The 27185-nt window shown below is 49.3% G+C and overlaps 2 protein-coding genes across 8 annotated transcripts; one reads left to right on the top strand and one right to left on the bottom strand.

Annotated features, from left to right (window-relative positions):
- PFKFB2 (6-phosphofructo-2-kinase/fructose-2,6-biphosphatase 2) lies at window positions 1–23453 on the bottom strand. 6 transcript variants are annotated; one of them, XR_009246154.1, is made up of 18 exons: window positions 22736–23453; window positions 22188–22279; window positions 20277–20371; window positions 14775–14900; window positions 14151–14247; window positions 13715–13781; window positions 13507–13581; window positions 13110–13166; window positions 12203–12327; window positions 10738–10945; window positions 10169–10315; window positions 9301–9405; window positions 8912–9041; window positions 8158–8220; window positions 7823–7887; window positions 6974–7234; window positions 942–1001; window positions 1–280 (listed from the first exon to the last, which is right to left on the bottom strand). XR_009246154.1 is itself a non-coding variant. In XM_058669116.1 (17 exons), exons 3-16 carry the CDS (start codon window positions 20353–20355, stop codon window positions 981–983), a joined length of 1365 nt encoding a protein of 454 aa, XP_058525099.1. In that variant the 5' UTR covers window positions 20356–20371; window positions 22188–22279; window positions 22736–23453; the 3' UTR covers window positions 1–280; window positions 942–980. The 6 variants fall into 6 exon arrangements, 5 of the variants coding, with proteins under 5 accessions (XP_058525099.1, XP_058525098.1, XP_058525100.1 ...); XM_058669116.1 differs by lacking the exon at window positions 6974–7234; XM_058669115.1 differs by lacking the exons at window positions 942–1001; window positions 6974–7234.
- Window positions 21926–26682, top strand: YOD1 (YOD1 deubiquitinase). 2 transcript variants are annotated; one of them, XM_058669119.1, is made up of 3 exons: window positions 21926–22315; window positions 23765–23924; window positions 24857–26682. In XM_058669119.1, exons 1-3 carry the CDS (start codon window positions 22208–22210, stop codon window positions 25558–25560), a joined length of 972 nt encoding a protein of 323 aa, XP_058525102.1. In that variant the 5' UTR covers window positions 21926–22207; the 3' UTR covers window positions 25561–26682. The 2 variants fall into 2 exon arrangements, with proteins under 2 accessions (XP_058525102.1, XP_004578745.2); XM_004578688.4 differs by lacking the exon at window positions 21926–22315 and having other exon boundaries at window positions 23517–23924.
- The last annotated feature ends 503 nt before the right edge of the window (window positions 26683–27185 follow it).

Genomic DNA, 27185 nt, shown 5'->3' with positions numbered 1-27185 from the left:
TCTGTAGGCACAGGGCAGTTATGCTTTTGAGTGTTAACTGACATTCCCACTGGGCATGAGGGGAAGCAATGTGGGGGATTATTTTCCCGGGCCTCAATTTGGTGGTGCCAAAAGTCGAGTCCCCACTTGATATCCTGTTCTAGTCTCTGTGGAGCGGACATTGGAGCTTTTCAGTAGGTCCTAGTCCCTCGGAGAGGTCTGGCCTCAGCCTCCACATCGCCAGGGGAGCGATGTGGGGGATGTCACGGAGGAGGCGCTATGCACAGCCATTCGCTGCTACCTACGGGTCAGAAGGAAGAGAAGCACAGCCATTACGCCCCAGGCGAAAAGACCCACCGAGAGAAGTAGAGCAAAGCCCTCCCATCCTTTCCACGGCTCCCCCGCACCCCTCATTCTCATATCCACGCCCACACATCAGTTTGCTCTGAGGAGTCAGGCAAACTGATGCCACAGCCCTGGGCTGCTTTCCTTGAAGCGCCGACCCTCAACCAGGCGCTCCTATCAGACTTGGGCCAAAAGGTACCTACCCCCACTGTGACACAAGCAGTCAGGGGCCCGGCAGTCAAAGGAGACTGTGTGGGTGACACCTGGCCACGACTGTGCCCCAAAAGTGACCGTGCAGTCGGGGGCTCCCTCCTCGGCTTCTGGGAGGGCACCTATGGCAGTTGGGATTGCAATCCTGTTCTGAAGGCAGTTCTCAGAGCAGATCAGCTTCTTCCCATTCACTGGGAATTCACGTTTTCCCTAGTGAGAAGTTTTTTCCCTAGAACAGTGTTGCCCAAGGGCTGAGTTCGCCTGGGAACCACTCCGTGATCCTGTTCTGATGACGCCTCTGATTCAGTGGGTCTGGCAGGGAGCCTGTGGTCCTGCTTTTCTAACGGGTTCCCGCTGCATGTGAGGATGCCAAGGGCTAAGGTGTGAGAATGGTGAAACAATCCCACCTGCACACGCTCCTGTCCCAGAAGACGGTAAACATCATTTTATACCACTGACTGCAATCCCTTTAAAAACAAAGACAGGTCATGTTTTGAAAGTTCTCCAACATTTTTCTCTACAGTAGGTAATATGAATTACATGTTGCTAATGGGACTGATAGCACAGTGTAGTTCAATGCAATTTGTCCTTCATTCTTACACAGGCGCCAGCAGTAACACACAAAGTTCCTGTTTTCCATGATGTCCTTCCCATTTCCCCCAGAAGGTGGTGGAAGTGAGCCACACTTAGACCTTGGAGTCAGTCACACTGAAGTGAGTTTGCCCAAGTCTCATTGTGTAGCAAGAGGCAAGATTTTAGTGGAGAGGTGGAGAGTAGTGAACAGAACCCAAAACAGAAAACAAAAAAACCCAGGAGCCTTCTGTAGCTTCAACTTACTCAGCAATTTTATTGACCCAGTCTACACACACACATACACACATGCACATGCACACATTTCAAACAGTTACATACACCTCAGGTGAATTTTCTTATCAATGCCACCAATTAAATCTGGACAGAACAACACCTAGGAAATCATGGTGGAACTTTGTTCCTGGGCTTCCCAACCCAGCTCATTCCCATTCAACACAGTGTTTCTCAGGCTAACCCCGCCCCACTTCCAAAGGGCACTGTGATCAGTTCCTCTACTTCTGTCATCATAAGATCATCACCATATCAGAGTTAATAATCTGATATTAATATCAAGGAAAATATACACGACAATTCAAACACATTGGGCAGACAGAGATTAGTCACCAATAGCTTACTGAAAAAAAAATACTTTTACCTACTCCTTTCTTCACCATAAAATTTCCTTTATATTTCTACTTATCAGATTAGAAACAAAAGCCAATTTCATGGCAGATTAAAAACACCGGCACTACCCAATGGAATGCAACATTCCCTACAGAGTCAAGTTGAGGACATAGATGGTGACGCAAAGTCCAACCATGAAGGAAGCTAGATAAGATGACTTCAAGTACATGTCACAACTGTAGGCTCTGAAGAGACATTCCTTTTCCCCAGCTCATGAAACACCATTCAAGTGATGTTCTACCACCAGCTTTTACAAAATTATGAAACCTGGATTACTATATATACAAGAAATATCTATTAAAAAACCACAGCGTATATAATTTCCCTATAAAGAAAATTATTTCATTCTTTTGTGACAGGTGCTATAGACCAAGAATTACAATAATGAATGCATAAAACCAAGCTACAATCAGAACGCTGGTAAACCGTTGGCTAAGGGACCCCAGGATAGTGTGTCAGTTGGCATACAGCCCCAAGTAGAGTCCATCCATGACTGGACTGGCAGACCCTACCTCAGGGAGGCTTCTGTGGACTGAGTCTAAAGGAATTTCTGGGTGTATCTACAAGGTCAGTGTCATCTCTAAGTCAAGCATCTAGCCTGCCAGTGTTACAAACTAACTTAACTGTCATATATTTTTTAAAACTTTGTATAAAACTTGTTCTTTATTTCAAAGAGGGTGGGGGAGAGAGAGAGAAGGAAAGGAAATAGAGAATCTTCTATCCACTGCTTTACTCCTCAAACACCCATAATAGCCTGGGCTTGGGGGCCGGACTGAAGCCAGGACCCAGAAACTCCATCCACGTCTCCCACGTGGGTGACAGGAACCCAAGTAGCCATCAGCCGTTGACTCTCAGGCAGGCTCCACTTGCAGGGGGCTGAAACAGAAGTACGAAGCAGCCAGGCCTTTAACCACGTACTCCAGTATGGGATGCAGGCAGCTTATTCTGCTGAGCCACAACACCCACCCCTGTTACTTTTAAATATATATATATATATATATTTTTTAAATATAAGCAAGCCAAAATGCACACTAGCAAAGATACACAAGACTACTCAGTTCTTGACAACAACACATCACAGTTCAGGGGCAAAGACGGTGGAATGAGCCTGAGTCTCCCTCATTTCTCACAATTGCTGGGTGGGTCTCTGTTGTCCACAGGCTACCCTAAGCACTGGGGGGTATCCCTGGCTCCTGGCTCTCCTGCTCACAGGAAAACCATGAGGCGGCTTTATTCCCAAACAGTGATATCAGATACCACCAGCCCCCTGGAACATCAGGTGTGGTTTCAAGATGATGATCCTGAGCTCATGTGAAACATTCATTCTGGTGAGTAGAGATTTCTATCCCTGACTCTAACTTCCTGGGAAACTAAGATTCCTCCCCTGTCAGCCCCCCAAAAAACCAGAGACAATGATATGTAGCATATTGCTGGTACAATGCTTGTTCTTAAACGATTTTTCTCCTATTTATCCAACTCAATGCAAAACCACAACTTTAGGGGCCAGCACAATAGCATAGTAGGCTAAACCTCTACCTGCGATGCTGGTAACCCATGTGGGTACTGGTTCAAGTCCTGCTTTTCCACTTCCCATCCAGCTCTCTGCTTAAGGTCTGGGAACACAGAGCAAAGCCCACGTTCTTGGGCCTTTGCATCTACACACAAGACCCAGAAGCTCCTGGTTTCAAACTGGCCCAGCTGTAACCATTGTGGTCACTTGGAGAGTGAACCAGTGGATGAAGATCTCGCTCTCTCTCTCTCTCTCCTTCTCCCTGTAACTTTGCCTTTCAAATAAAAAGAAAATAAATCTTGGGGAAACAATCCCAACAGCTGTATCAAAATAACAGATGTTAGAGATAATCAGTGAGTACTGCATTCCAACTGGGAGATGAGGAGGCAGGGACAGAAACAGGTTCTCTAAGTAGGCTTCAGTTACCTTGTTCAAATATGTCAGGATTTCCTCATACAGCTTTGGAAACGAGGGGAAATAAGGAAATGTAATGATTTTCTTTCCCTATTTTATATCAGCAGATTAAATACTAAAATCTTCACTGGTTTCCTCCTTAACATGGGATGCATGCAGTTTATTCCGCTGAGCCACAGCACCCACCCTGTTGCAGATTGAGAGCATCAGCCAAGGGTAGACTGGGGCCCAGTGTTTCCCTGCGGAAGCCAGGATTCAGACATGAGCATCACCGGCACACATTCAAGTAAGACGTGGAGAGGGTGGGAGTGAAAGATGGCAAGTAGGACTTCTCAAAAACTTACAGTGAGAGCTCCATTTCATTATATACTGTCCTGCGCTCGTCTGCTGAACTCTGAAGGCATCTAGCCCTAAAACCTAAAAGGTTCCAAAACCTTGCTGTCAATTTAGGAAAACCACTCGGCCAGTTGGGAGCCAAGGCCCCCTCTCTGGAACGGGGGTTTCTGACAGGTTGATGTGACGCTGCTGCACCAGAAGCCGCCCTCTCACTAAGAGTGAGTAGAGCTCAAATGCAGGGCTGCACACCCCAGAGCTCCACCTTCCCACACATTAGCTCAGCATTCCTCTCCTCTCGTACTGGGAGAAAAGACTGAATTATGCCATTTGGGCCACAGATGCCACCATGTAAGCACAGCAGACGAGGTTACATTAGCCTGCATGTACAGACCTCCCAGATCACACTGCTGGGGTGGGGGTGGGTATTCCCATGCCCTTTCAGTCCTGGCACAAAACAGAAGACAGGAGAAGCCCACTGCAGCTTCAGCAGTCCTAGACTCAAGGCTGCTGCGTTGCAAGGACTCATTTATTACACATCAAAAGTCTTGTCTCAAGGGTCAGTGTAATGCTGTAGCAAGCTAATTCTTCTTGTGGTGCTGGTATCCCTTATGGGTGCCAGTCCACTTCCAATCCAGCTCCCTGCTAATGTGCCTGGAAAAGCAATGGAGGGTGGCTCAAATCTTTGGGTGCCTGCACCCACACAGCAGACCCAGAAGAGGCTCCTGGCTTTGGACCTGCTCAGCCTAGCTGTTGTCGCCATTTGGGGAGTGAAACAACAGATGGGAGATCCCTCTCTTTCTCTGAGTTTCCCTCTCTCTTATAACTCTGAATTTCAAGTAAAAAGTAAATAATAATTTTTTTCTTTTAAATAGTAAGTCCTCTTAAAAAATACCCTTCTTCAGGATAAGGTCCTTTTCTACCTGTGTGCAGCCAAAAGAAAACTCCTAAAGACACAATGTGAGGGCAGGTAACTTTGTGTCTCGGGCACAATTTCAGGGATAATGTAGCCTTGCTGACTGTGAAAACTGGCTGTGAACTGAGTAACAGATTCAAGAGCACCAGGCAGCTTCCTGTGCTGACGACTTTCATCACTGGAGTCTCTCTCCAAGATGCTTAAAACCCTCAGCTTTCAACCAAATTCATTTAACAGTGGATTTCCAAATGCAAGGGCTGCACTAAGCATCCCACAGAGTAAAGGGTTCAACACGGGACAGGAGCCTAGAACAAGCTTTTAAAAGGCAGCATCCTGCCTTCAAGGGGTGAATTCATTTCAAGTTGTCAATTGCTCGCACATCTACCTCAAAAGAACTGTTCCTTCCGAACCAGGAAGCATCAGAACTTGGAGGCTGATTCTTCACCCAAGTGTTTTCCCACCCAAGTGGTTAGGGCAGAGCTGCTAACCTGGGGAATGAATCAGTCACAGGGAAGCTACTGCAACACTGCTCGTCCAGGATCCACCCAGAAGCTGTGAGTCACTGGGAGGTCTGACCCAGGTAGACACAGGTGTTTCCAAAGCTCTACAGGGAATTCTAAAGAACACAGCTGGGTGAGAACCAAGATATAAACATCCTTGGAAAATCACTAACTCATGCTAAAACACAAATTCATAACTTTATCAAGTGAGGAGTCATCCTACCTTAAAAAAAATCTCAGGAGAACTCTAGATTTGCTTCCAAGTCAAATGTACATACACATGTGTGTAATATACACACAGTCATACATTCTGTATACTGCATTGGGATTGAGCATAAGCCGTTATTTATCACCAAGAAACTATGAGCTTAAATTTTCCTGCCTAACTCTGTGAAGAAACTGATAGAGGTGAATGACGAGCCAGACTCCATGGAGTGCCAAGAACTCCTCTAGAAATTGAGATAGATTCTCCTTATGAACAAAGAATACCCCCATAATTAAATTCATCATCAAACTTTTTCCACATTTAGGAAGAAGAAATTGTAGATGCTAAAAAAAAAAAAAAAAAAGAAGAAGAAGAAAACTTTCTTAACTCCAGAGGAAGGCTGTGCTGACAGTCATAGGAAAATGTGGTCTTGCCCCTGAAGCACTTCAGATCTCCAGAGTGACCCTTGACTGTCCTTTCCAAGAGGCCCAGGGACTCTTAGACCTTGACAGAGAACTTGCTGGGATTGGCCAAGAATCTGAGACCCAGAGAAGAAAAGAGGTAAGTGACCCAAGAGAGTTTTGAGAGTGCTCGAGACTGCCCTCCGCTCCAGACCCGGCCTGCAGAACCCAAGATCTACACTGGGCTCTTCAAGCTGAAATACAAGATGTTTTCCACATCCTTGGAGCATGAAAAACAGGATCACTACCCATGAAAACAGGTGGCAACTGTCCGCTTATGTTGTCTTGCAGTCTCCAGAGCATTCTGCAAGTGTTCTGCAGCCTGGGCTGACCCTTACAGCACCTGGCTGGAGAGGAAGGAAAAGACTCACTGAGCCAAGTAGCAAAGGCACCCAGACTTCCCTTCCGCTAGCCACCTTCCTTCTAGACAGACGCCACAGTGCTGTGCACAACGCTGGACAAGCCGAACGGGAGATGAAAGTGGAGGAGGAAAAATCAGCCAGTACAGAAGGAACTGCACATTAAAGAGGCAATACTCAAGGGAAAATGGGCATTTGTGTGTCCCTCCACTCACTTGCCCACATCACCAGCACCAGGAAAGAGGCGAGTTAGACACCAGGAAGAGAAAGCATCAAGTGTGGGGGCATGCTTAAGCCCTAGAGAACATATCCTTTTCCTCCTCCTCCAGGCCACCCCAGCTGAGCACCTGTCCTGAGAGACCCAGTTTGCCCACTTGCCCCTGGATGAGGCAGATGACAACAGTGGGTCTGCAAACACAGACCTTAGGATCTCTGTTAGGATTAATGGTGAGGTGTCGCGGGGGGGATGGGGAGTGGAAGTGACATTGACTCCTTGGTGATTAGTGACAAGGGCAGGAGGCCAGGGCTGGAGGGACACACACGGTTACACCACCGGAATGCTGACGTGGGTCTTCGGCTGGTCGGCCCCTTCTTGCACGTCCAGGGCACGAAGAGGGCTGAGGGGCTTGAGGGGCCGGCTCCCAACACTGTAATTTCTTGGACGCCTTATTGTATTCGAACTGGACAGAGGCGTAAAGCTGTTCCTTCTCATCCTTACAGGGGTTTGGTTCTTGGGGAGATTGTTCTGATTGGAAACGGAGGGACACCACACAAATGAGAGCCAAACCAAAAGCTCACCCTCACCTTGGCTAAATACTGCCTGCAACCACACAGCTTCCCCACTCCTGCTGCTCCACATCGAGGGACACGGCCTGGATTCCCAGCCCCTGGGAGTCAAATGGGTTGTGGAGAGAAAAGCTCCTGGAACCTCATGTCGCAAAGCATGAAGGCAGCTCACAGAAAGGAAGGGGTTTGTGTACAATTACACAGACCATCAGGGTCAGAGCCAGGATCAGCCTAACCCCTCTTGATTCGACCTCATTGGCTCCTAGGCACCCAGCTTCCTACAGGGAAACCTGGAGGTGGCGAGGGAAGGCTTGCATTTCACTTCATATTTAAAGCACTTCCCGGGAGCCATATTTCAAGGCTGATCAATAAAAAGAGACATAATTTGTTTAAATGTCATTTCGCTTTCTTTTCCTTTCAGAAGTCAGCAGACTATCTAGGCTATGAGGCTTGCATCTATTTTGCTTTTATACAGTCTCTTGATAACAAAGATTCAAGGACTCAAGGGGGCAGGAATCAGGCAGTCTGTCAATGGGAAAATACTTACAGTGGGCTTGTCACGGTGCGTGTCCACAGCCTCCACATCCAGTTTAATTGTTTCTACTTTGCACCCTGGCAACACAGAGGAAAGAGAAGAAACTGTCAGAAGAAAAGCTCTAAGAATAATTCCCTAGTTTTGGTTTAGGAAAACTCATCTTAAATGAAGGTATACATTCCCAAACACATGGGCCCAAACGTCCCTTTAACAATGGAAGGCACTAAGGAAAATCCCTTGATGTGCAGGGGTGAGGACTTTGACCTTCTGGCCAACCTTTAGAGAAAACTCAAATATCCCAACCTTCCTCCATCCCCACCTCCTGCCAGCCCCAGCCCCATAGTTACCATAGGCAACAGGAGTGAGCTTGAAGATGGTATGGAGAGGGCACTTCAGGTAGGGTAGTTCATCTGAAAGCAGAAAGACCAGGTGAGGGGAGTCTTAGCACAATGGAGCAAGGTCAAGTTAATGGAAAAAGCATGAGGGGTGCCTAAGTTTTCTTTACTCTGACCATAACCTACAGTGGTACATGGGCTCCCCCAAACCTCAGATGTTCATCAAAGCCAAAGAAGCCACCCCAAGTCCTGAGTGGCTAAGGAAGGAAACTTCCAGGCAGGCAATATAGGAATAAGAACCACAGCCAGGGCTCCATAAAGGGATTATTTGGGCTCTCTGGGGGTACACCAAGGGCCAGTCTGGAGGCTTCCCAGCAGCCCAAGTGAATCTGGTATCAGAGAAGGCAGCAGCACCTCCTTACTTCTTTCACCCGGAAACTACTGCCCTACTCCAACCCAAGGGATAAAGATGCTTCCAAGAGACCACTCTCCCGCCATTATAGGACTGAGCTGGGAATGTGAAGTTCAACACTGGCCCTTCAGCCAGATGGCACCAAGGAGCAGCAGCAGCAGCAACCCAGGCCCCCCTCCCCCGAGGGCTCTTGTGGCAACAGAGCAAATTCAACAGGCAGACAATCCCATAGCTGCTGGGAGCCTCACACTGCTGCCTGAAGAATGTACTTTAATTTGAGTGGAAGAGTCAGAGAGAGAGAACTGCCAGGAATCCTGATGCCACTGTATTCCCCAGCCCTTCTCTCCATGGTACCTGCACCCTTATCCAAGAAGTAGGCCAAGAGACAGCGCATGACAGCCTGGTGAGAGATGACCAGGACATTGCCCTGCCGTTCCAGCTCCATGATGACAGGCTCCAGCCGCTGCACCAGGTCCTGGTATGACTGTGGGGGAAATGGGCAGGCTGGTAGGAGGCCAGCACCAGCTGACAGTCCCAGAGTCAAGAGGCCATTTCTTTCTCACCCAGCTGGCTTTCCTCCTGCAGTCTCAATGACTCTGTGCCACCTAACTGTTCCCAGCCCCGCTGTCTTTCTGAACACTCGGATCATCCTAGACCACCAACAAATCATTCAATCCTTCCCCCAGAACAAGGCAAGCTCCAGTACAGGGTTGGTGAGCTACTCTGTGCAGGGGCAGTCTCACCTCGCCTCCTGGGTACCGGTACAGATATTTATCTTGATCTCGCAGTGCAAACTCCTCTGGGTACCGTGTCTCAATCTCCTCATAGGTCATCTCCTCACACACGCCCTGCAAACAGCCGCAGGGGATTGAGGGGTTGACGGATCCATTCTTGCTCCATCCCAAACAAGGAAAAGGTGCAGAGGATCAAAAGTCCCAGAGTACATGCCAGGCACTACGCTGTGCAGCTGACTGTGACCAGGGCTCCTCACTGCGTGGGCTTCACCAGCTGAGAGCTTCTATAGAAAGAAGGTGTCTTCTCCAGCTTAAGACACATTTTTTTTCTCCTACCACTGTGGATTATGTGGAGGCCAAGAAAAGCCAACAAGAAGAACAGGGAAGGAGGGAAAACGAAGGAACTGAACACCTTACACGAGAAATAAAAGAGTAGGAAGGAAAAAAGAAAAAAAATGTCTACTGTCATGCTCAAGCACAGAAAAAGCTAAGATAATGTTAAGATGGACTACCTGACCAAAGTAGCTAAACAAAAACTATAACTGCATTGTTAACTCTTTCTCTTTCCTAAGAGGAAGATATATAAAGGAACAAAATGAGCACTTTCAGCCTCACTCTCCCCTGATGCCAGAGCAACGAGGTCAAAAGCTGGTTTGGGTCCCACTGTTGGCACAGGTACTAAAACAGGCAGGAAGCCCTGACTGGGGGTACAAATTGACCTCTTCCCCAAACCCTGAACCAGCCACAGATTCAGACTCTGCACAGTTTTGGTTTGTGCTTCCTCTGGATCCAACTGCCCACAGAGTGACTTCCGAGAGTTTCTGTTTGGAAAGGCACCTCTTCCCGGCTCTTCTGGCCTTCAGAGCTCCCTACTCACCGCATCAATCTCATTGAGGATCTTCCACTGCTCGTAGGTCACCCCGAGAGACTCAGCAGTCTGGATGGTCCTCTTCAACTGGCTTGTCCACACCTTCAGGTCTGCTATCTCCTGCTCCTTGAGAAAATTCCTCAGAGCCTGAGCAAACTGGGGTTGGAAAATAAAAATTATGAAAAGCAAGCACACACACTATGTGTAACTCGGGCCAGTAACGTGCGGTGTGAACAGTCATGATAAAAACCTGTGAAGTATGACCTAGTTAATATAAAACCCAGAGAAAATGAACTTCAACTGGGGCAGCTCGTACTGTGCTAAGAATACAGGTCCTGATCAGTAAATAGCTAATGGCCAAAAGACCACAGCAGAAATGATTCCAAGTTACCCATGGTTTAGTACAGACCCAGAAGCACTGTGAGCAAGAAAACATCTTTGGTATTTGCCTACTGCCTGTTTGAAACTATAGCCTAAGCCCAGATGGGACTTAATAAGAAAGGGATAAAATAGATGACCTCTGTCATGCCCTTCCAACTCTAAGCCTGGGAAATCCAACTTGCTGACTAACTACTCACCTGCTTGCCCCGCACTGAAAGGCCAGAGTCACCCCCAATCTTGCCCAGGAGATTGAATTCACTCTCTCCATGCCGACAAAGGTAGATGGTGCGAGGGTGGACATGGATGTTCATGAGGTAGTAGACTATCTTGCTCTGGATGTAATCCTGCACTCTGTTGACCAGAAATCGCTGGCCCACATTTATCACCTTGATGAATGAGAGATCCCTGGGATGAAACAGAAGAAAGAAACTCCGATCTAGAGAATACAAGGGAACTTGCAAGTTCACTGCAACTCTTCTTCCTTTCCCCTGTTCTCCCCACATTTACAGAAACCAGGCTACGGGAGATGGATTGACTACACCTTGGCAACAAAGCGTCATACAGTTTCCTGCACTCCAACCTAGTTTCTACTGGTTTGGAGGCAGCACTATATCAGGCAGTGTAGATAAACATGGTAAACAGAATTGGTGCCTAGTCAGGGACTAAACCAGACGACCTAAAGATTTGAATAAGACCAGAACTTGGTGAGAAAATAGGCTTCATTTGAAGCTGACAAGAGCTGGCTAGGAACACGGCACCAGCAATCAGGAGAGGGCAGGAGGCGGCAGAGCTGTAGACAAATATCCATCTTCTTTACCAGTTCTCTCTCAAAGGTACTTCTAAGAACTGCTTGCTTTGTGGCCATCATGGGATTTTTCCCACCTTAAAAGTACTTAATCAAAAAAAGAATTCAGGAGAAAAAAATATGGTAGAATGATGCAAATCGCCCATCACCCAAGTACCAGAATAACATTTATAAACACATACTATAATAAATAAAAACATCCTATAAGGGCTGCTTTAGGCAACTGAAGAATATACTGTTCCATCATACCAGGGAAGTGGAACACCTCCAAATACTGGCAATCAGGAGAACCCGCTTGAAAGAGAGAAAAGGAGGAACAAGTTCACCTGACCTGCAGCGATCTGGGTGTGCCAAGTGCGTCTGTCTCAGCATGGCTTGGCTGCAGGACCATGTCCTGTGACCACAGCAGGTAAGTGCCCTGAGCGCATGTTCTTTCAAAAGGCCAGACTCTCACTGGCTGCCAAAGGCACTCCATTTGCTTCAATATGGACTTGACATTTTGCTACGGAGCTCATACCTCACACACAGCACATCTTATCTGGATTCCATACCACCTGATCAATACATGTTTTTACAGCAATGACAGCCAACATCAACCAGACATTTCTATGAGAAAGACATGTTCCCAAGGGTTAGGTAGATAAGCACATGATGCATGTACATAGATAGAAAGAAAGCATGTAACACTTCGGTGTCCAAGTATAAGACTCAACACATATCCACACCATGTTTTTCTGGGATGATATACACACTGTAGGTCTGGAGCACCAAAAGGAAGTTAGGGACCACTGTGAGGAAGGGTCTCTTCCCACTTGAGTTGGGCCTCAGACCCTTCAAATCATGACCTTAACCCTTACTTGTCATAGTTGTCTGGATCCAGGGGTTGGTAGGTCACTTTGTAGCACTCAATTCTCTTCAGGAAGTCCTCCATCACATTTTCCCTGTTTCTTTCAGGGTAGTCAGGGCTTGACACCTTTACCTCCTACAAGAACAGGAACAGATTGAGCCAAGTCACAGGTCTGCCCTTGCAGCTCTTCTATGGACAGTCACTGCCCAGGAGAAGAATAAGATGACCATAAAGTGGCCTTTCACTGGCTTGCTGGCACATCCCTTCTCTGGGAATCCCGCCCCCATCCTGTGACCCTGGCAACCACCAAGGGAAAGGCACCCAGGGAGTCATGTGCCTGCCCTTGGCTAAAGGACAGAGGCAGTCACGCAGCTGAAGCTGCCCCGATCCCTTTAAGTACACTCTGAGGAAACAGAATGGGTTCCAACTCTCCCCCATGCTGCCCAGAATAGGGTATGCAAACCAGTGCCTGACATGGGACTAGGTGCCTTGTCCTTAGATGACCCTGAGTTCCCACAGAATTGGGAGAGCACCTCCAGGGGCACAGGCACAGGTGCCTACTACATGCCACAATCCACTGAATGGTGGCCACACAATGCAGTGACCCCAGCAGGCATGAGGAGGCCAATGCATACAACAAACTGGCCAGAAGGCTGGACAGCTGGGCAGGTAGCATTACTATATGGTGGTCCTGACAGATGAAGAATTTCATCTAGACTAACACCCAAGTCTTAGCATTCAAACAATACCCAGAGCAGAAGCCTCAGTGTCAATTCAACAACTGATTCTGACTTGATCCCTCAAAGTTTGCACTTTGTTTCTCACTGGAAGATGGTAGAAGTTCACAACAGTGCTCTGACAGAACAGAACATTCCAGAGGTGAACAGGAACATTTCACTTCCAGGGATACCACTTACCATGATATTGGCAGCAATGACATCAGGATCATCACAGACAGATTCTACAAAGAATACCTGGCCATGGAGAGAAGGCACCAATGAGTAAGTCAGAAACGTGCCAAAATATTAATTAAGAGTGCATGTTCACCTATCCTACCCAGCCACTTTTTCTCCCATGATTTTGTTCATGAAAGTGGCCTTCAAGACCTCCTCATTTAAAAACAGCGCCTCCTGCATCCCTGGACCTCAAACAGGCTAAAGGCCTGGGAAAGAACCAGAAAAAAAATACTCAAGGATTGAAGATATGTCCCAAGAGAAGCACTCAGATATCCTGTCTTCATCCACCAGAGTCAGATAGAACCACATTCTCCACTTCCACTCAATCTCTCTCCTCCAGTGTGGAGTCAGATCTTACCTTGAAGGAATTCTGCTCTGCAAAGTTTAAAATCAAATCCCTCCTTTCCCTGGTGGTGTTGGTGGCATCAAAGACCTGGGACAAAGCAAACAAGGCAACTGAGTGGGGCCACAGAAATGGAGCCACACCAGGGCAGACCCAAAGTGGGGCAAGGTGGCCAGGCTGCAGAAAATGTGGGAGCCTGGGAGAAGCAGCGGGTCGGGCTTACCGCAATCTGCCCATTCTCCTCAGTCAGATAAGCTTTGACATCTTTCAGCGCCACCAGTGCACACTGCCTACCGTGAGAGTGAAAGCAATCAGCAAGATGGCTACTGACACAAACGCACTACTCACTCTAGGAGTTACATCCCTTGCTACTTAGTGTTCCAGTGGTCAGAATTGTTCTCTCTCCAGAGTTTTCCACCTTGCTGTTGAAGTTTTCACTGCACCCAATGTCTTCCTGTTTGCCCAGCCCATGAACGTATTTTATCCCACCCTGAACCCTGTTCTACTTACACGAGCCCAAGGTGAATTGCCCGTCACATAACTTCTACTTAAAGACCCCACCAGATAATTGCTGAGAGGAAAGCAAAGCCCTATCACATCCAATCATACAGTGACCCCAAAAGAGTAGAGCCAGAGGTCAGGCTTCGTAACAGACTCACTTGCGGATCTTCATGGCCTCTTGGTTGTCATGCCGAAAGAAGTCATAGGACTTGTAGGACTTGACTGCTTTGCGCCGGTACACCCCGAGATTAAACACTGCAGAAGATACCCAAGCCCTTCAGGAGCAAAACAATACGATGGTGCCACCGAAGGGGACTTCTTGGCCTGATGTGGCCAAGGGAGTAGTAAAAGCACCAAGGTGTACTGGGAACAACAGCAGATTAAATAGTTGAAAGAGTGGGTTCAAGTCTGGACTTACTGAACTTTGGACAAGCCTTAAACTGTCCAAGTTTCGAGTTCCTTAGCCATTCTACCCCTGTTTCACAAGAGGAAATGCTAGGGTTCAATGAGATGACGTGTAGGCAAAGGGCTTTGAAAACCCAAAGCTCTAGACTTATTATTAATTAATATTCCAACAGCAGCATTTCCTCAGAATTAAGCCAATCTACCCAGGCCAGGAGAGACAAGTTCCCAAACTGGAAACAAATCCAGTAAAATCAGGAAGCACCCCTTCTTTCTGTTGGAAGCACCCCATAACTTTGATGTCAGGGGGATAAGTCTTGCAGAGGCCATGGGGCTTAAGAACTACCCATTCCCTGCCCCCAGGAAAACCCTGTACCTACCTTTGGTGGGCACCCCAATCCAGTTGAGGTAGCGTGTCAATTTCTTAGACACATAGGTCTTACCCCGAGCTGGCAAACCAATCATCACAATGAGAGTAGGGGAGTTGGTCATGTAGGAGGCCCATGCTAAAAGGAAACCAAGACAGAACTAAATGAGTAGGGGGCTAGTGAACCTCATGAACTAGGCTATAGACTTCATGTTCATTTTCCCAATAAACTTGTGGGGCAAAGATGCAGGAAGAAAGGTAAGGCAAACTAACCTTGGATAGACTCCCCTGAAATGGAATTAAAGAGTCATGCTTCCAGAAAGTACCCAATTAAGACATATCATTCCCATACAGAAGTACCCAAGGCTGAAAGAGGGGATGAACGGCAAGGATGAGAAAGAAAGTCAAGCCGACACCCTCCTTGAACATGACAATGCCTAGTAACCGGACAATGATACAGCTGTGAAGGTAGGGCTAGTGCCTGGAGATTCCCTCAGTACAGAACTGAGCTGGCTCCTATAACAGGTGCAATAGAGTTTCCACCTTGGGCATCTCACCCTCCCTTCATTGCCAAGGGTAAACTCTTGGCTTGAACACAGCAAATAGTCTTGCCTCCAGCTATCCATTGCTTTGAGTTCCATTTAAGCCAGGCATTGTAAACCACAGTGAGTCGAAAGGGTAAACCTGCTTGATGGAAGTTCTGAATAGACACTGGGAAGCCTCTGATAGAGACAGCTCTTAAGGACATCAGGGCTGATCAACCACATGGAAAGAAAGATAGTGGAGAGACAGGAGCAGTCACTGGTCTACCCTTCCTCAGCCTTTTTGTAGCAGTGTGCATTTACAGAGGTAGGCCTTCCCAACAGGTGGGGCAAAGGATGCACAGAGGTCAGGTGACCTGATAAGGATACACAGTGAGTCCAGGGTAGAATTGCTGCTGGAACTCAAACTTTGTGCTTCCTGCAGTTTTTTTCCATAAGAGAAGCTGCTGCTCAGCTTACTCACAGACCCGGCTCCTCCCTACCTATCCTACCACAGGCGACAGGATGAGGAAGATTCTGCTCTGCTACCATCCCTTTTCCTGGAGGCTAAGACACAAACTGAGGTCACCAGGCAGGGCTCAGGTTCTGCCCTCTCTGATGAGTTAGGGGAATGGGAAAGCACCACTGCCAAGCAGGTGCCCTGCAGGTTGATGCTGTCTGCACTGAGAGAAGATGGTCCAGTAATACTAAAGAGCAGTTGGGTCACAGGGAGGATTGGGTGTGAAATCCATCTTTTAGCTTTGGAGACAGAAACGTGAAGATTATCTCAAAGACAAAGTAGAAAGGAAGGAGTTTCCTGGGGAAGTCAGACAACAAGTACCAGAATGCCAGAGTAGCCCTCCCCAGTGGGGAGGGCTTGGCTGTTGGGCTTTTACCCACCGGGCCCCTTCAAGGGAGGTAATGGAGCATTATAATTTTCCTCTCTGTCCAAATAGGGAGCTCTAGGCCAACAAACAACCCCTCTGCACTCTCCCTGATTGCTGACCTCCAGCAGGCAGAGAAGCTCCACAGGGGATTGGCTAATCCCCTGAGTCTTCACTTTCTCCAGCCTAGCACAGGCCCTGTCCATTTCTGCATGGTTCAGCTCATTACCTGTGCTCCATGGCCTGCTCTGTCCGTGCCTTCCAGCTCATTAGGCACTTCTCCCAAGGGCCCCACTGCCCTGCCTAAAGCTGAAAATGAACCAATGCTTGAGAGCTGCCCAGAGGCCACCAAGGAAGCAGATGTTCTGTGCCTACCACACAGGGTGGAGAACACTCAAAGGAAAATCAAACATACCCCTTGGGGACTGCACCAACTGCCCTCCAGCACCACATTGGCCGCCTCTGCCAAGAGTGCCATGCTCCCCGCCCCTCCCCCCGCCACACCTGCTCCAACCTGGGGCTTCTCATTTTCTAAAGTACAAAACAAAACCCACTTCCCATGTGAAACTGCCACACTGGCAAAGTCAGAATGTTCTGTCCTGCCCATTAAAACACAAAACCACCTCCGCAGCCTCTGTCGCCAACACCAACACCTTAGCGCGACCGGAGGGCACTGCACAGTCACTGACTTCAGATGTGTGTGATACATCTCCTGATATGCAATGCAAAGCTGCTTCCATCCCCAACTCCTCTTCCAGCTGCTTTACAGAAAGCTCAACTCACCTAAATCTGAAATCCACTTTCCCTTATTAAACATGCTCAGATGAAATGAGAGAAACTCTGCAACTTCCCTCAAGCAAACAGAAAACCTCAAGTTCCCAGATGTTCAGCTTTGCCAGTGGTCCCAAAGTACAAAGTCAAGGTCGGGACCCTGCCCAGATACCTGGTCTTACAACTGTTAGTTTCCCTGGGAAACCCAACTTTGTTCTCCACCCTGATCCTGAAGGAGGTTGCAGGAGAGCAATGGCTCCCAGCCTCTTCTATCATTCATCTTAAATAGGTCTAACATTTTGAAACACAAGCTTTCTGAGAGTAACAATTGTTAAGTATCTCCTGATGTTTGACTAGTCGGAGAGGGTATGAAACAACCAAGCTCACAGAACTGTAGCCAAACAGTAACACATTGATGCTTTAGTTAGCCAGTGCCATTTTAGTTGCTAAGCCCCATTGCCATCAAGTAACCTGAAACATTTCAATGCTGTCCAACATTCCCCATGTGTGTATCTTTCCCTCTGTCATGTCTGTAGGAATCCTTGCTGGCACAAATATGAGATGGTGGATGTGTGAAGATGCCCCCGCAGAATTCTTTGTGGTGATGATGAAAAACTGGTAACAATTTAAATATCCCTCCATGGGAAACAGGCATATCTGTACACACAGAATGGGGTCACTCTGGCTTTCCCAACATGAAAGAGTCTATGAAACAGTAAGACCCCCACCCCCATAAAAAGGAAAATGGCAGGAGACCAGCCTATGTAGTGTATGAACCTAATGCTCATGAACACGATGCTGCAGAATCCAGTGCCTAAAAACATCAGACTCAGCAGAGACAGGAGAGGTTATGAGAGATTTTTTTTCCGCCTTCTTTTTTTCCTTTTAATTTTTCATGAGCATGCATTTCTTTTGTATATAAGGAGACAGGCCTCTAAATAACCTGCCTGCCTCAGATGCACTATAAAGAAACAAATAAAACAAAAAGGAGCACAGGCCTCTCCCTCCCCCATTTTGCTTTTAGAGTTTCTAAACCAAGCATCTGTGCATCTCACAGGCCCCTGGAACGCCTGGAACAGCTGAGGCCCAGGCATGTGCCTGTAAAGTTCTTGGCTCCAGAAAGCCCATTCTTCAGCCCTGACCTCCTCCAGCCCAGTCACTTCTCAGAGTCAAAGTTAGCCAGCACAGGTGTACTCAGCAGCAAGGGATACTCTTGTCACAGCTGCTGGGGTGATCTTGTTCCTGGGCACATTTTCCATACAATGCACAATGGGGTATATCCAGGCTTTCCAACATCCATAAGATGCCTATAATACAGTAAGCTTAAAAAAATAGCAGAACATAAGATGCACCATATGTTACTAAGATATACCTGAATTAAACTACTAAAAGAATCAAGTTTACATGTCTCTGAATACAAAAGCAAAAAGAAAATTAAAAGCACATATTCTCTGCACTGTATTTTCCCTTGTATTCTCTGCGAGAGTCTCAGAGTCCAAACTTGAGGGGAGAAGAAACTGCAGTGAATGAGTGATGGTGGCTTTGGGACAATCCCCAGGGCCTCCAGGGAAGTAGAACAAAATATCTGAAGGAAAAAGTTGGAATTTGGAAAGGAGAAATTAGAGCCCTGAGCAGAAAACAGAGTTTGCAAGGCAGAAAGGAGACCTGAGACTAGGGCTTTCCTGATGGCATCAAACCCCCAAGGCAGAAAATCCACAGAGAAGAGTTAGGCAGGCAGGCAGGCGGAGAGACTCCTGGCTTAAGAAAGCAGAGCAAGAAGGACTGACACCAGACCACAGTCCTGCTATTAGAGACCCCACAGCGTCCAAGTCTGCCTGCACTGCCCACTCCAACACCCTGCTGCCTTTTGGATCAAGCATCCTAGTAACAGAGAGTACCCCGATGGGATCATGCCAGATCTCCTAGTACAGGTTACAATATTACCAACCAGGAGGGGAAGACATTCTTTGCTGGGGAAAAAAATTTCTTGACTGGATGTTTTTAAAAAGTGATCTCCCAGCACAGTACTTGGACATTTATACAAAATGTAGACTTCATCTGTGAGCAATCACATCATGACAGTGTGCCCAACACTTTTCTAGGCGTTCTCCTAGATTTCCTCACCCAACCCTCCTATCACTCTTAGGGGAGAAGATGCTGTTAGTATCCTGAACAGAATGAACTAAGGCCCCAGGAGGACAACACACCTGTTTAAAGGTGGCCCTGGTAGGAAGTGGAAAAGCCAAAATTCAACCCTGACAGGCTCACTCCAGAAGCTGTACTGAAGCATAAGGCTCTACAAGTTCTCTCTCATGGGGTATTGTGTCATTGGTGTCCAGGCTTCCCACCCTGGCAGAGAAATGAGACCCTAACTGCAGAGGTATGCCAATTCCAGTATTGCATCCTGACTGCTTCTGTCCAGTCAATCTCATGGGCAGAAGCTAAAGACAGTCTCACCATTTATCACAAAACTAACAAAAGCACAATATCAAGGGTGCAGTGCAGGCAACATGAAACCATTCCCGGTCTCAGGCTGGCCGTTGCTTGCACTTGCTGATATATATAACCATCAAGGAGGGAGGAAGCCACCGACAGGCCTGCACGGGCTGGGTGCCATCTGCAAGCAGGAGTAACCGTCAGATTTCTTACAGGTTTCCCCAAACATCTGGGACCAGCTTCCCAGACAGAACCTACAAGGATGTGGATAGGAAATGATGCTTATCTCTCTTGCAAACCCTTCTCCTATAGCTGACTTTTAAAAATATTAGTAAGGACATGCTCCTGTGACACTGGTCCTCAAAGGGGAAGAGTACACAGGGAAAACAGCTTGCAAAGTATGACAGCTAACCTCACAAGAAAGAAAGGTGTCCCACCACGCTGTAGGAAGGCACTGTCGGGGCCCACTCCCCTGAGATTAGGAAGGCAGTGAGGCAATGCCAACTCCCAACTGTCAATTACCACAGCGAGCAGAACCCTCTCAAAATGCAGCCTGACAAAAAAGGGAAACTGGTGACCACATCAGCCCCAACTGACTTGCTCCTGGCAGATCTGCCTTACTCACGGCGTGTACCACATGGGCCCCAGATTCCAACATCAATGAGCGTGTAGGTTCTGCAGCCCCACACCCTGTAGACTCCTGGGCTACACTGGCAGGCTACCCCACAGTCAGACATTTCACAGGAATGACCTACTTCAGACAGCAAGCTGTCCCCTGGAGATTGCATTTTAAATTCCCATGGCAGGGAGCCATGCCTCACCCCCCACCAAGAAGCAAAGTTTCAAAATCACAACTGTACAGCATCCCAGCAGACAGCAGCCCCTTCTGTTTCCTGGACTTACAGCATTTCTTTTCTGACATTCGAAGACTGGACGTTTTGTTGTTGCTGGTTTCAGAGGGAGGTGCAAAGTGCCCGGACATGGTAGCTCTCTGGTGGCTTCTAGAAGGACGGGTGGGGGGACGGAATGTAAGGAAGAGAAGGAAGAAGTTCTCCAAACCAGTGCAGAGCGTCACTTTGGATGAAGGAAAGAACCGGGGTCAGTAGCCAAACCCAGCTTTCTTCATCACAGTGAAGAGCTTCCAGTCTTGGGATAAGCCAACGTCCTGCCATCTCACCTACTAAGAGGGCTGTGCTGGAACTTTGCACTTGCTTGCTGACTCAGCAGCTTACCTTCATACTGGTGTGATCTCCTTCAACCCTGTGAGCAAAGTCGTAACAAAGCAGATCTCTCCACCATTACTACTTCCTACCCATTTTACAGATTGAAAACTTCTTGCTCAAATTAGATGGCTGGTCCAAGTTTCTTTGTGGCATCAGACTCAGAAAAATTTAGGGAGAGAAGTTAGGGGTGGAGGAGTTGAGAATAGGTCACTATCAAGAAGGTGCAGGACTGGCTCGTGGCACGAGGGTCTCACATCCCATATAGGAGGGCTGGGTTTGAATTTCGGATTCTTGCTAATGTGTATCCTAGCAGTCAGCTGGCGATGACCCAAGTGCTTGGGTCCCTTGCCACTCACACAGGAGCCTAAGCTAGAGGTCTGGCTCAGCCCCTGCTGTTGCTGTCATCTGGGAAGTGAAGCAGTCAATGCAAGACCCATCTCTTTCTCTCTTTTCCCCTTCTCTCTCTCGCTCTGCCTTTCAAATAAATAAAAATTTTAAATACAAGGTAGTTTCAATCCAAAAGTAGACACCGAGTGCGAACATGTTAACCGCGCTCCCTGTCACTGCCCAATGCAGCGCTTCACCGCGCTCCTCCGGTGCGCTCATGCTCATCTCCTGCCTGGCACCCTCTTCCCAGCTGTCTCCTGGGGGTTCTCAGAAAGGAACACTGGAGGCAAAGGTGGTAAATGATTCCCCAAGGTCACCTGCAGAATAGGGGGGAAACCCTGGGTGGGAGAGCCCAGATAGCAAAGGGATCCTGGGTACAGAAGGCCCGGCTGTTTCAGCGGCCACGCACCCACTGTTCCTTCAAGACCACACAAATGCACCCCAGGGCCGGCTCCCGAGCTTGGGGTCAGCGGAAAGGCCGGCACTTCCCGAAAGGGTGACGCTCGAATGCTCCGCACCTCCTCCTGGTGTGTGCGGCTCCCTTGGTCCCGCCCGCCCCCTCGCAGGCGCTGCGCCGTCCTCGCTCACCCTACGACCGCGCCTAGGATCCCTCCCGGCTGCGGGCCAGGCGCTTGCCCGTAACTCCGCGGACTGCAGCCGACAGGTCCTGGGGCCGGGCCCCGCAGCCTGGTCCCCAGCAGGTCACGTGCCCGCTGGCCCCGCCCTCCCGCGCGTCGGCTCTCACCTGGAGACAATTACAGACCAATCAGACGCCGGCGGGGCCCGGGGGCGGGGCTGAGGACGGAGAGCCGGGCTCTGGAAGGAGAGCGTGTCGGCTCCAGGCTAGCCAGCACCCAGGCCTCCAGCTCCACCAGGGTTGGCTGCCGCGTTGCTCGGCAACCAGCAGGGCTGGGGGCGGAGCCAGTAGGAAGGCTGGCTACTCTGGCTCAGCTTTTTGAAAGACCCTCTCGCGAGATTGGATCGCACGCCAGGCGCCTAGAGAGGTGACGGGGAGGTGTGGCGATGGTTAACGCTTTCACCCCCAAGTCGCAGCCCGACCTCGCCAAGGCAGCAGCAGCCAACGCGAACCTAACAGGTGCTGGGGGCGGCCAGAGCAGGGCTGGGGTCTACTGCACCCCGAGAGTGTGCGCGCATCCGCCCCGTGGACCAGACCCGGCCCCCTAGCGCAGCGTCCTCGTTGGACGCACCCTCGTGCTCCTGTGCATGCCGCGCCCTGCCCAGGCCACGGCGTCCGTTCAGCAGCTCATCGTCAAGACCCTAGGAGTCCGGCAGCACCTGCAGGAGACCCAGTGGGGACAGGTGTTTGCACAGGTGCGCAAGTGCCCTGTCAACATGTAAGGGCGGCGGCGGCGGCACGGCAGGGCGGTGAGTCTGCGCCCCCCCAGTGGACCTCACCGCCCCTGCATGCCCGCCACACCACACCCCTCGGAGTGGGCCACACTGGCCCTGTATATCCGGTACACCGCGCCCCCCGAGTGGACCTCACTGCCCCTACATGCCCGGTACACCGCGCCCCCCGAGTGGGCCGCACCGCCCCTGCATGCCCGCCACACCGCGCCCCCCGAGTGGACCTCACTGTCCCTACATGCCCGGTACACCGCTCCCCCCGAGTGGATCTCACCACCCCTGCATGCCCACCACACCGCACCCGAATGGACCTCACCGCCCCTGCATGCCCGCCACACCGCGCCCCCGGGGTGGGCCACACTGGCCCTCCCCGCCCCGGCCCACCTTAGCACCCTGAGTGAACCGCACTGGCCGTGCCAGCCCTGGCAAGCCAGGTGCCGTCCGGGGGTCTGTCCAGAGGCCGCTCCGGGCAGGGCGAGACTTGGCAGCCCTGGGTCCGGCAGGGATAGAAGGAGGCGTGGATAAGGAATTCTTAGCAAAGAGGCCAACTCCGGGGTGTCTTTATTAAGTCACTCTTGGTGGAAGCTCAAGGACGCGGTGGTCTCCTCTGCGAGGCTTCCCACCGCCCTCCCCGTGTCCACCCTGGGTTGCACCAGCCGTCCCCGGCCGGCCAGCGGCCTGGGCCTGCCAGGGTGGCCCAGGGTCACAGCAGCCTGCATTGTCACGTGGCCGCAGCCCGCCCTGTCCTTTGCAGGGGCGGGGACCGGCTGTGTCCGGGGAACTGAGGGGGCGCCTGGATGGCACGTGTCCAGCCCGCTCGGCCCTCCTCGCACGGCCACCCGCCCGGACGAGGCCCGGGGGCGTCGCGGCCCGGCTCACGCGGCGCTTTCTGAGGTGACCGGTGGGCGGAGGGGAGAAACAGGCCAGGCTTCCGGGCCCTGGGGCCCCGTGAGTCAAGGTCCGGGCCGGCCACGAGCCTGTCAAGGGCCCCTCACTCACTGACTCACGGGCCATTCTCGACATTCCGAGCCCGCAGTGTGCATCTCCAGGCTCGGCCAGTCACCTGCCGCCTCCGCACGCGCCCGGCCCGCCTCTTCCCCGGGCGCGTCGCTCAATAAAGCTGCCCGGCAGTGCCCGAGAGGCGAGTGTCCCTCCTTCTCCTCCTCCTCCTGCAGCCCAAGTGTCGCGAGAAGCGTACATCCCCTCCGCGCCCGCCGGCGTCCTCTCGCGATGTTTGGCCCCGCGAAGGGTGGCCATCTTGGAGTCCGCCCGGCGGCTGGTGGCCCCGGCGGCGTCTCGCCTCCCGCGGCCGCCACCAAGGGCGGCCCCGCAGGCGTCTGGCCTGGGGGCGGCCAGTCCGGCACGATGTGGCGGCTCCGCTGCAAAGCCAAGGATGGCACCCATGTCTTGCAGGGGCTGTCCAGCCGGACCCGGCTGCGGGAACTCCAGAGCCAAATTGCCGCCATCACCGGCATCGCGCCCGGGGCTCAGCGAATTCTCGTCGGGTTTCCGCCGGAGTGCCTGGACCTCGGCGACGGGGACATCGTCCTGGAGGACTTACCCATCCAGTCAGGTAAGGGGTTCGGAGCTGGGGCCAAGGGGCAAGTCTGGGAGGGCTGAGAGCGGCGCGTGAGAGGACAGAGACCCCATCGGGTCGGGGTCGGGCCGGGGCCGGGGCCGGGAGGACTGACCGGGGCGCGGGGAGCTCGGGTGGAGACCAGAGAGAAGCCCAGAGCCCCCGGGGTCGCCCTCCCCAGTCGGCTTTCTGGGCTGGCTTCGTGCTGTCTCATCCATTTTTCTTATACGTCCACAAAAGTCCAAAAAGGTAGGGCCTGTCTTGTCAGTCCTGACCGATCCCTTTCAGGGTATCATTCTTGCTGAAAACTTCAGGATACTTAATTTTGCTTTGTTGATTTTTTTGTGGGTTTTTTTGTTGTTTTTTTTTGTAAACATCTTCACATACACTTAAGTTTCACAGATGCGTGCCTTGTAGAGTTAGCTTGTAAACAGGTTGGAGAAGTCTTTCAAGTTCTAACATCCAGTAATTATTTCTGTCCAGTGTTAAAACTTGAACATCAACACGGTAATTAAAAGCTTTTGAAAAAATGTTTCTTGGATCCAGGACCTTGTCAACACTACACGAAGTAGATATGCTGAGTTTCAGGAGGATGAGCATCCCCTAGTGGCTGAGTCTAGGTATAATACCCTCTGGAAGATGTGCTTTGAAAACTCTTGCAAGGATATTTTGTTTCCAAATGTATCTAAGAAGTATGAATGTGTGTGCCTCGAACGTCCCTTGCTTGGGATGATGCAACTTGAAATATTGTTTGTTCTGTTTTCATCTGGATGAGTAGTGGGGCTCAGAAACATTCTCTGGTAGCTGTGAAGCGATATTCTAGCTGATGCTCTAACTCCTTCTGTTAAGTGATTTACAGCCTGGGCTAGTGGCCACCAAGGTATGCCTGTAATTTCTCTGCAGTTCTGGATCTGTTTTATTTTTAACAGGCGACATGCTGATCGTTGAAGAAGACCAAACCAGGCCCAACACTTCACCTGCATTTACAAAACATGGTGCTCCTGGTTCTGTCCGGGAAGCTTTGCCAGTCCTGACCAGAACCATGGTCCCAGCGGACAACTCTTGCCTCTTTACCAGTGTGTACTATGTCGTTGAAGGCGGAGTGCTGGATCCAGCCTGTGCCCCTCAGATGAGGCGCCTCATAGCGCAAATTGTAGCGAGTGATCCAGACTTGTACAGCGAGGCCATTCTTGGGAAAACCAATCAGGAGTACTGTGAGTGGATCAGAAGGGATGACACATGGGGAGGAGCCATTGAGATATCCATCTTATCTAAGTTTTACCAGTGCGAGATCTGTGTGGTGGACACACAGACAGTAAGAATCGACCGATTTGGGGAAGATGCGGGGTATACCAAAAGGGTGCTGCTCATTTATGACGGCGTCCACTATGATCCTCTCCAGCGCAACTTCCCAGATCCGGACACCCCTCCCCTGACCATCTTCTCCTCGAACGATGACATTGTTCTTGTACAAGCACTGGAATTAGCAGATGAAGCTAGAAGAAAGAGACAGTTTACTGATATCAACCGCTTCACCCTGAGATGCATGGTGTGTCAGAAGGGATTAACTGGCCAGGCAGAAGCGAGGGAGCATGCCAAGGAGACGGGCCACACCAACTTTGGAGAAGTGTGATCTATGCACGAGGAGGGTTGAAGCCTACTACCTCACTGATCCAGAAGGCTCTGGGTTTTCCAATAAGCTATCCATAACCCTGAAGAACAAAGGACACAATGCTTGAACCACACCTTGAACTTGAAGCCACTAAGACACCGAAATTCCTTGTTAAGATTAAAATTAGTGTGCAAGTTTACAGATGTGTGTCTACAGTGGTGATCCATGCCCTCTTTCCACTGGGGTGACAAGTTAGGTAGCCTTTACACCTGCTGACATTAACCTGAAGATGAGTTTCACTATTACAAACTAGCACCCAGCAGCTTTAACTGTAGGAGGAAAGAACATCACCTTTCGAATAATGTTGAAGACCTCTTGTGAGGCCACTGGACCTATACCACAATGTTTCCAGTTAACTGAGTACTTTTAATAACTCTAAGAGAGTTAATAATTTCTAAATTATGAATTGATTTATCAGATGAAGATACTCAGAATTGTCAAAACTGATTTTATATTGCAATTTGGTAGACTTTACAGATGTGTCCTTAACCATGTCTAAGTACATAACAAGCAATCTTTAAGGGATGAATGCATTCCTAGAGAATGTTACCTGGAGACGGGAACTGGAAGCGTCCTGTTTCGGAGTTCTGGTGTGCAGAAGTAGAATGTATGAGGGAAAAGGTGCCTGAAGCAGCTTACTAAAGCTTTAAAAGACCATCGGCCTTGTGTGTTTCAATGCAATTCCTGTATTTGTCACATTGGGTACAGTTTTAAAATTAATCAGGGTAAATTTTTTTTAATTGAAATTTCTTGAAATTCAAGTGCTTGATTTTTGTTTTTTTTATGTAAAGATTTGTCTGGAGGGATTTGATTTCCTCAGCTTTTTGTTAAGAGCACTTCCTCTGAAAAACATCCTCATTTTTTTTCAAGTGATAATGCTATGATTCAGTTTGTGTTTTGGAAGATGTTACATACCCACACAGTATCTGGTCTTGTGTTAGCTAGCCCTGTCCTTCCACGGACACACGTTTGAATAATTCCATATTTCTGCAAATTAGCACTTTGTTTAATCTGTGATCTTATACTCTGAAACATTTTCAAAGTAATTGGGATAATACTCTTGAACGAATTTCTTCTAAAATATGGAAGTTTCAAAACCCTTGCCTTATTCAGCATTCTCTGACTCCTGCTTCCTGCTAGTTGATTCAGTGTGCAGCCATTTGCTTGGTGGACTTGTCCACGAGGCACACCTTCTGAACCGTGGTTTCACTACAAGATCTTCCACATAAGATGCTCTACCTCTTTTCTTAATTCCTATGAGGATCAGGGATGCTAAATTATAACTTGTTATGTATTATCTACCATGATGTGAAGAAGCTTAATGTTGTGACGTTCTCTTGGTCTCAGTTTTGATGAAGTATCTCTTAGAAAATCTCTGGTATACACTAAAGCACTTGCTGTCTCTTTCAGCATGTATTCTCAACAACATTTGAGTTTTTAGCATTTGCACTTAAGGAAGGTGACCATGTAAAATTAAGTAACCATGTGAACAATTTAGGGGGGAAAAACTTAAAGGAGCAGTTCACAGCATGTGATTCAAATCATGAAATGACATTGCTTGAGCACCTTTTATATGCATTAACTGT

The sequence above is a fragment of the Ochotona princeps genome, chromosome 10, assembly GCF_030435755.1.
Source record: "Ochotona princeps isolate mOchPri1 chromosome 10, mOchPri1.hap1, whole genome shotgun sequence".
In the NCBI taxonomy this organism is placed as follows: domain Eukaryota; kingdom Metazoa; phylum Chordata; class Mammalia; order Lagomorpha; family Ochotonidae; genus Ochotona; species Ochotona princeps.
This window is presented reverse-complemented; position numbering and strand designations above follow the sequence as displayed.

Bases quoted from the DNA above. Each gene is read 5' to 3' on its own strand.
- PFKFB2 (XM_004578687.3), bottom strand. From the start codon at position 20,355: ATGTCCGGGCACTTTGCACCTCCCTCTGAAACCAGCAACAACAAAACG. The intron at 14,248-14,774 runs GTAGGTACAGGG...TATCTTCTGCAG, and splicing joins GATTGGGGTGCCCACCAAAG to TGTTTAATCTCGGGGTGTAC. The intron at 13,167-13,506 runs GTAAGATCTGAC...CTCCATGGCCAG, and splicing joins CAGAGCAGAATTCCTTCAAG to GTATTCTTTGTAGAATCTGT.
- YOD1 (XM_004578688.4), top strand. From the start codon at position 23,582: ATGTTTGGCCCCGCGAAGGGTGGCCATCTTGGAGTCCGCCCGGCGGCT. The intron at 23,925-24,856 runs GTAAGGGGTTCG...TATTTTTAACAG, and splicing joins GGACTTACCCATCCAGTCAG to GCGACATGCTGATCGTTGAA.